Here is a 9,486-nt window from a genome sequence, read left to right on the forward strand (position 1 = left end):
GAAAAGGGAACACATACGCACTGCTGGTGGGAATGTAAATTGGTGCAGCCACTAGGAAAATGGGATGAAGCTTCCTCAGAATATTAGAAATAGAGCTACCATACGATCCAGCAGTTCCACTTCTGGATGTTTATCTGAAGGAAATGAAATCATTATGGCAAAAAGATTTCTGCATCCTCTGTACATTGTAGCTTTACTTACAATAGCCAAGATATGGAAACAACCTAAGTATCCATCAAGGTATGAATGGATAAGAGGATGTGGTATATATAGAGAGACAATGGAATATTATTTAGCCACAAGAAAAAAGGAAATCCTGCCATTTGTGGCAACATAAGTGAACCTTGAAGGCATTATGTTAAGCGAAGTATCAGAGAAAGACAACTACTGTATGATCTTGTTTGTATGTGGAATCTAGAAAAACAAAACTCGTAAACAGAGAAGAGATTGGTGGTTGCCCGAGAAAGAAGGTAGGGACAGGGATAATTGGGTGAAGGTGGACAAAAGGTACAAACTCCTAGTTATGAGATAAGTTCTTGGGATATAATGTACAGCTTAATGAGTCCAGTTAACAATACTATATTGTATATTTGAAAGTTGCTAAGAGAACCGATGTTAAAAGTTCTCATCACGAGAAAACAAAACCTTGAGCCACGTGAGGTGATGGATGTTAACTAAACTTGTCATCATTTCACAATACATATCATCTATCATATATTATGTTGTACACCTTAAACTCAAACAGTGTTATAGGTCAATTACATCTCAATAAACCTGGGGCAGATGTTGCCATTTCTGTTTGTCATAATTTCTTCCATGAACACCTCATGAGCTATTACTGAAGCAAATATTAACAAACCAGTCCTTGCTCTGCTGATAATTAGAAACCATCTTCTGTGCTGTCACTGGTATGAGAAGTGACTTCGGTCAGATCTTGCAGGTGGTTCAGCCTGTGCCCCAGCTCTGCTTCATCACGCTTTGTGTCTGGGGCTCTTATCTTTTTCTTTCTACACAAAAATGCAAAGTCTGCTGAATTTCAGCATTTTCCTCTTCCGAAATGTATATTTTCCAGAAATCTTGTGGAAATGCCCATCTTTACTGAAAGTTACTACTGCTTCTATTTCTAACCTAAATTTACACCTTTGCTGTTTAAGAAAGTTTCCCTATGACTGTTCTTCTCCCCTCCATGTAACGTACCCAACCTTCATATAAACTGCTGACCCAAGGTGCTAAGTGTACCAGCATTTTCTGAAGGGAGTAAAAGTTATCATTGTTAATAGAGGAGTAAAGACAGAGAGTTATAATACTGATTATTAATATAACTTTTTAAAAAGATGTTCAGCATCATTAACCATCAGGGAAATGCAAATTACAACCACAATGAGGTATCCACTGCACACCTGTTAGAATGGCTAAAATTTTAAATCATGATAACACCGAATCCTATAGTTGTCTCTAATATGGTTTTCTTTTTGGATGTGTACTGTACCTCATTGTTTGTACTATGATTTTCCTAGAGAATGTCCTTCCACGTTTTACAAAAAATAATAATATATAAATAACATTCTTTGTTAAAGATTTAAAGGAATAATCTTGTCACAGTTTTTAGAAGACAGATTTTTAGGTTTTTTGCTTTTTCTCCTTCCTTTCCTCCAATTCTTCTTTGATTTGCTCTGTACATTTAGTAATCCTCTTTAAAACTTATTTTCTCACTTATTACTCATTTGTATCCTTTATAGTTGACCATTCCCAAATTTGATTTAGCAGCAAGAGCCCTTTAGCAGCTGCTATCATTATTCTTAGGCTTCTGTAAGTTTAATTAATTTCATATTTATCACCAGTTTTTTTTTCCTCATCTAAAACTCCTAGATTCAATCTTTCCCTCTAGTTTCAATAATTTGGAGAAAATTTTCTAGTGAATGAATATTGCAGGAAGGGTAATTGGGTGACTAATTTTCTGAACCTATATTACCACCATAGTTTGTCAGCTCTCTTAGAAGAATGATAGTTGGAGGGTGTATGAGTTTGTTTTGGAGCTTAAACTGTGCAAACCTCTAATCCAACCACATCCTGTTTAACAGAAAAACCAAAGGGTGACTTCACAGACCAAGGGAAAGCCTTTGCTTTTAGGAAGCTGTCCTCGCCTCGTGTCATGCCGGTTATCATTCACCATGAGCTGTCTTTCCTCCATATCCTGTTGGAAGACGAGAACATGTGTAGCGGTACTGTCCAAATAGAGCATCCGGTGATGCTGGGAATGATCTCTGTCTGCACTGTCCAGTGCGGTAGCCACTAGCCACATGTGAGTATTGAGCACTTGAAATGTGGCAAATATAACCAAGAAACGGAATGTTTAATTTTAATTAAATAGCATCATGTAGCCAGTAGCTAGCAATATTGGATAATGCACGTTGAGAGCGTTTGATGAGACCAACAAGGGCTTAGGAGTTGTACAAATTGAGACTCAAATCCAGGAGCACCACTTTCTAGTTTTGTGATCGTGGGCTAGTTATTTAACTTCTGAGTTCCAATTTTTTTCCAACTAATGGGGCTGAAGTTAATACCTAACCTCTAAGGGTTATTATAAGAAATACAGGGGGGCACCTGGGTGGTTCAGACTTCGGTACAGTTCTGCTGTCAGCACAAAGCCCACTTCAGATCCTCTGTCCCCCCCCTCTCTGCCCTCTCCCCTACTTGGCACTCTCTGTCTCTTTCAAAATAAATAAATAAGTAAATGTAAAAAAAAAAAAAAAGAAATATAGGAAATCTACAGCTTCTGGTAGATGTTCAATAATGATAGATATTGGTAATATTATTATCTTGCTTTTATTTCTACTTTTGCAATAAATCCTATGAACATATTTTCCTAATAAACCCAAGGAATAATTTTTCTGTGAGATTAGATATTTAAGAATTCTCCTGGTAGAGGGCCCTCTCCTGAGATCTGGTGATAAGAAATGACCCTGATCTCCAAGGCACAGGTACATGCTTTGTCTTCTAGGGAGACAGGACATGGGATTAAAACAATACTTAACAGAATTGAGTCTGAAAGACCAAGCTTAGAAAAAGGGACCAAAGGTCCCAGACTTTGTGGAAGGCAGTCTGAGCATCCAAAGCTAGATAAAGCTCTAGGAAGGAGGGCAGGAGAGGGACAGTGAGGTGCAGCTGGATCTTAAGACTTAATGAACAGAAAATTTGCATGAAGAAAGGGAAGAAAGCATTTCTGAAGAAAGGAAGTCAATAAAATCACAGAATGGGCTTTATAGGACACTACATAACACTGCCTGGCTGTAGTCTATGGCCATACTACCCTGAAAGCTCCCAGTCTCATCTGGTCTCAGAAGACCACCTGGCTATGTATGGATAAATAGTTTAAAGAAATACAACTAGAAAAGTGGGCAAGGAGCAGACTGGGGTGGGAGGGGGCCCTGAATATCCTGCTGTGAAGTTTGGATAAGAGAAAGTGTAGAAACGATATTTGAATAAGAACATGATGTCTTTAATAAACACTCCTGGCTAAATTACAACTCACAGGTACTGTGCTGAGAACTGAGGTTCATTTGTTGTCTCAACAAATATTCATGAAGCACCTCCAAGGCCAGGTGGGGATTGGGGAGAATTTAGGCTCACTGAGACTGATCCCAGAAACCCTGGGATCCCTACAGTTGCAGGGACAGAGGACAGAGGCTTACCCAGGTGGACATAAGACGCCAAGTGTCTCAGGTAAGGTCACTACTAGAATTCCCAGCCATTGCCAGACACAGACACAGGGCATCCAGGGACAGGAAGTGTTTGAGGCTGAGGGGCACTTGGTATGGTCTGGGAAATGGGGCTGCAGGCCACAGAGAAGAAGTATTATGGGACCAATGTAGGGTCTTATCCAGAGGGTTCAGGGAATTAGAGAGCCAAGACAAAAGTGTAGATAAATTGGGGCAGGAGAGTTGGTAGTGAGGTCCTGGGTTCTGGAGAAGATTTGAAAGCAATTTCTGGAAAGGGGTAAAGGAGTAAGGACACACTGGTCAGTGTTAGACCTGAGGCAGCACAATCCAGCAATGTGAGAGAAGTGGGGAAGAGGCTGGAGCCATTTCTACACCTGTTGCTTCAGCTGGAAACCAGGACCGGTTGCATTCTCCATGTGGAGACAAGTCTTAGCTATGGGAACTGGGGAAAGTAGAAGTCAGGAAAGGAGATGTGCCCAGGAGAGATGTTAAATTCTAGGTCTTAACTTGGTCCTCATTTCCCTGTTGTCTGTCTGCCTCTGGAGACTCTGGTCTCCAAAGTGGAAAGAGGAACTGTTCTAGTTGTACGACTGGGCAACTTGTGCTAACAACTGACTTTACTCTCCTTAGTTCAGGCAACTTGCAAGGAAGCCAGATCTCCACCAGCTAGGGAAGATAGACATGCTCTTGGGTAGTGCAGAAGTATGTCTGTGGCAAGAAATCAAGGTTTCCTCTGTAGGTTTTTTATTGGTTACATTTAAAATAACATCCTCTAATTGTCCTAAGAAGCCCCAGTGGAACCTCCTGAAAACATCTGCTCAATTTGAGGGTGAGGGGTGCATCCCTCATCCCCTCGATGTATGTGTTTGGTTCGGGATTTGTCAGCCTGGGAAGCTGAGGACTCTGGGCAGCTCAGGCCTGGCAGATTTCCCCCACCTGCCTAAAATATGACCCAGGGGGGCAGAGGCCCCTTCCCAGCCCAGTCCTGCGCCTCCACTCTCCAGCCCCTGGAGCTGTGGCCTTTATTTCAAGTCTGGTCCCCAGGGGGCTGAGTGAGGAATGAGGACAGCTGATAAGCCTGGCATTATTGACTTTATGGGGAGTATTCAATGAATTTACTTTCTGCGAGAAGGCTGCACTCTTATCTGCTGCCCACAGAGCGTCCAAATCCTCATCTAGGGGACCCATTTGATGAGTCATGTCTCTTATACAAAGACCAGAGAATATAAAGAGGAGAAGGAGCGTCCCACCCCACCTCTTTCTTTCCTCCAGTACTTGGTTCTGCTCCCCCCACCCCCACCCCCACCCCCACCCTTGCTTTCCCACTGCCCTTGGGGTTATTGGCTGGAATTAGCACTCTCCGCTCCAGCCCTCAGAGTGAAGGCCAAGCCAGCCTGATCTTGAGAGTGTCAGCAGCTGGGCACACCCAGGGCTGCGCGTCCCTCTAATTGTCACTATGGGAAGAAAAGCCCACTTGCCTGAGGCAGTTATGTGCCCTGCTTTCTGCTGCAATGGTCAACATTTGCTCTGGACAGGCCTCAACACCAGGTGTCCTGATGGAGATATGTGTGTGCATGTGTGTACTGGGTGTTACTAAGAGGTCCTCGGTCTGGGGAACTGGAGAGTGGAAATTAATTCTAAGAGGGATCCTGACGCTGAAGAGAAACTCTTCTTTCCCCTCCTTGATATCTCCTTCATCCAGCTCTGGGATCTGTTTGATTCAAATAGTGGAAGGAAATGAATGCTTCTTAGCAGCACAGGACCCAACGCAATTGGAAGGAGGGAGGTGGGAGCCAGGATGGCTGGGTTGGGCAAATGAAAGAAAAACAGGAAAATGCCCCGTGGATGATATTAGAGGCATGTGTTCAGACTCTCAATCTAGTTTTAGAATAGAGTTTTTCCTGGTAATAAAAATGAAAACAATTATTTATAGAGCAACTATGATTTTATTAGTTGCCTGTTATCACCGTTTTTAAGAAGCATTTACTCCAAATCACTCACTGAATTTTCACAGTAAGCCATGAAGCCTCGGCTTCATGAGAATGTTTCCAATTCGTAGCTGAGAAAATTGAAGCTGGGAGACTTTGAGTAACTTGCTCAGGTTGGCAACGAGTGTCAGAGCAAGGATTCAAACACCAGTCAGTCTGCCTCTGCAGCTGATCAAAGGCCTTCTCTTAGCTATTACCCACTTGGTATTTCTTAGTACTATATCCCACTTAATTCCCAGCAAATCGGTGAGTATTTGTGATTCCTATTTGTTTAGAAAACAGCCTCAGAAGGGTGAAAAAAATTTATTTTGCAATTATTTCAGGTTTTTGTTTCTTCAATAAGTAGCCAGTTTAATTGAGAAAGTGACACAGCAGTATGGGCCTCTAAAGCAATTAATAAATTCCTCTACTTGCAATCCGGACCAGTAATCTTATCGTTGTACTTATCCCAGACAAGACACAGGATTAGACAGCAAACAGAGAAAACAGAGGAAATGAGAAAAGGCATCCAAAAGATAGTGTTACAAGAGTGCAGGAAACTTTGCAAATCTGATTGTGGATGGATCATTCAACAACCCCCCCCCCTTCTCTATTCAAACAGGGCTTCACATTTAGATCCAGTTGAGGACCATCCCTGAGATTCAATGTTTGATGCTTCTTCAATGCAGGATGTCTGCTAACTCAACGAGGCAGGCTGTGGCCACCTTCCAAGTAAGGATAACTTTGTTTACAGAGTAATATTGTTTCTCTTCCTTGGTCAGCTAAAGTCGCTGTATGCTGCAGGGGAAAAAGCCCAATGTAAGAGGGTTTTTTCCCTCCTAAATCAATTTTTTCCTTTATTGTTCCTGTCTGTGAGTATGTCCAGGGCCACAAAGCCAGTATACATCCGAGATTCTGGTCTGCAGATTCTAGCATCTTTCCTTTTCTGTCCTGACTAGGGAATGACTCAGGAGAGTCCAGAAATGACGATAAAGCAGCCAGATCTCTCTTTCCTTGTGAGAGAAGACCAAAGCTCTCACCCATCCAGCACCCTTCCCAGTGCTCCAGTAGAGATGTGGGCCGTGTCAGCTTATTTCTCCTTCCAGATGCCCTGCCTTTCTCTGCAGCCACTTGCTTTATTCCTTTTTCGTTTGGAGGAGGTTAGAGGAGAGGAGGCAGGAAAAGCCTCAGAGGAGGTAAGCTAACCTCTAAGTGACTCTATGGGTCCTGTGAATGCAGTGACATTAACGTCCATGAGAATTTACAGCCTCCGCTGGCTCTGGAATGACGTTTGTCTGAGAACCACTAGTAAAACAGCTGCATGGGAAGTCTTGCTTCTTTGGGCATACTTTTTCATATTTAACTTCTTTGGGAGCAATATTTTGTTTCGTCAAGGATGATAACTCATTATGTAACTTTATAATCAAAATATATAATTTCTCACAATAAATGAAAAAAAATTGGGTGTAATACCTTGCATGACACCTAGTACTTCGCGCTAAATAATGGGGTAGACGATTTGGCGTCTGGCTCCCCTAACTGGTGCTCAGTATTACCCCCAGGTCAACCCAGCACCCTCTCTCTTGTCACAGCCTGCTAGGTAGTCTCCCCACATCTCTTCTCACCCTCTGCATACAGCAGCCAGAATACTCTTCTCTTCTTAAAAAATAAACAATTACCAAAACCTCTCCCGTGGCCTGGGAAGCATTCATTTCACAGCAACAAGCTATGTGTCTTCTGACAGAAAGCAGGGGAGGCTGGAGACAGCCATTTGGAGAAATGAGTCCGAATGAATGCTGTCTTGCATTCATTCAACAAATGTCTTATCAAGCAGCTTTCATGGGCAGTGAACACAGCTTGTGGGGTTTAGCGAGTGACAAAGTTAAGTCCTTGCCCTCTTGACACTTAGTGTACAGCAGGCAAGCCAATAAGCAAGTAAACTAGAATGAGATTTGCCGTGGAGAATTCATCATGGCAATGGTGCCCCTTTAACAAACCAGGGTGGCAAAGGAATTTCAATTTGCCAAATAAAGTTTCACAGAAAGGTAAAACCTGTGGCCAAGAGTCACACCCACACAATGACAAATTCACTGTAAAAGAATGGACACTGTTTTATTTTGAGAATGCAGGGTAGGATGTAATAATATAAAATTCATGGCGAAAAGCAAGGCAAAGAGGGCTGTTTCACATTGATATGGGGTACAGTTCTCTAAATCAATAAAACTTTCATGAGTCTTCATGTGTCAAATGCACCGTATCTTAAAATATAAAGATCTAAAACAAATACTCCTGGACAAACTGAAAGGGAGGAACAAACATGAAATAGTAGAGGGAGATTTTCATATAACCCTGTCAAATAGATTAAAATAGACCAACACTCCCCAGAAGAATGCAAAGGATTGATTTAGTGGATGTGTATAAAGACATTTTATTTTTCAAACAGAGCTATACCTCTACAGCTTATGGATTATCTATTTTACCAAAGAGAAGCTCTCAATAAATATCCCAAAGCAAAAAATGTATGGAGCATATCTTTGACTACACCACAATAACATTTGAAATTAATAGCAAATGGCTAACCAAAAGTACAACAACAAAGAAAATTTTAAAGATTTTCTTTAAAAAAGAAAAATTAAAATAAACAACAGATGTTAGAAACTAATGACAGCGATAGCATAAATGGAAACACAGGATGACACAAAAGGTATATCAGAAGAAAAGTCATAGCCTGAAAATTAATAAAATAAGCACTCAATCTAAGAATGGGAGGTGGAGAGAGAACAAAATAAATGTAAGCAAATGAGAAAAGCAGATTTAATAAAGTTAGAGTAGACATTAATTGTATCACAGAGGTAGTTATCAAAAAACAATAAAATGCATAAGCTTCTGCAAAGCTAATCAAGTAGAGAAAGAAGTCATGAGCACATAACATGAGGAATGAGAAAGGCAACACAAATACAGATATTTTTTTAAATCATTGAATATAATGTATATATATATATACATATATATGTATATATATATATATAATATATAACACTTTATTAATGATTTTGAAAATGTCAAAGTTTATATGTCAAAGTACCAAAATTGATTTAAGAGATACAACACTTGAAGGAACAAAACCCACCTAAAGGGATTTACTAGTGAATTCTATTAACTTCATTCTATTAACTTCATTAACTATGAAGAACCAGCTAATTCATGTGATGAGTAAATTGATGGGTGCATACATAATAGGTGGATGGAAGAAGGGATGGATGGATGGATGCATGGATGGGTGGATGGGTGGGTGGATAGGTGGATGGATCAATGGAGAGATGGATGGTTGGATTGGGGCCTAGATATGCAGAATTGAGGATTGGGAAGGGAGCTAAGAATGAGGAGAGAGGAAAGGAGGTTTAAGACTGGATAAAGCTGATGCTTGACCTCCAGCCAAAATGACCGTGGCCCCCCAACAACCTGGGCTGACAGAAATCCCTTCTGAAAACCCCAGGTTTGGTCTTTCCTGAAGCTGACACCCCCTGCACATAGGACTAGAGGTCCAGTATTCACAGGCTAATCCAGACAGATCAATTAAGCCAGCAGAAGCAGAGAGCCTGACAATGCCCAGGCTCTCCTAGCGACCTGCCCTTCCCTCGCCAGGAGCCTGCAGGTGCAGTCTCTCCAGGGGGCAGTGAGAGCCATGAATAGTAAGGGTTTTAGCTTGAGCACACAGAGGCGTTTAGCTGCCCAAACTTAATCCTTCAATAATCGGATTATGCAAATTTCTCCTCCAACCCCTTCCCCTGGGGGACCAG

The 9,486-nt window shown here is 41.5% G+C and overlaps 1 protein-coding gene across 1 annotated transcript in view; it reads left to right on the forward strand.

Moving 5' to 3' along the window:
• Positions 1–6,400, forward strand: part of FKTN (fukutin) — an 86,249-nt gene extending 79,849 nt beyond the window's left edge. The window contains exons 11-12 of the mRNA XM_030293523.2: positions 2,082–2,302; positions 6,309–6,400. Of these exons, the coding sequence (XP_030149383.1) occupies positions 2,082–2,296 (215 nt within the window). The 3' untranslated portion in view covers positions 2,297–2,302; positions 6,309–6,400. The remainder of the gene's footprint in view (positions 1–2,081; positions 2,303–6,308) is intronic.
• Positions 6,401–9,486: the final 3,086 nt, after the last annotated feature.

This window comes from Lynx canadensis, chromosome D4 (assembly GCF_007474595.2).
Source record: "Lynx canadensis isolate LIC74 chromosome D4, mLynCan4.pri.v2, whole genome shotgun sequence".
NCBI classification, from domain to species: domain Eukaryota; kingdom Metazoa; phylum Chordata; class Mammalia; order Carnivora; family Felidae; genus Lynx; species Lynx canadensis.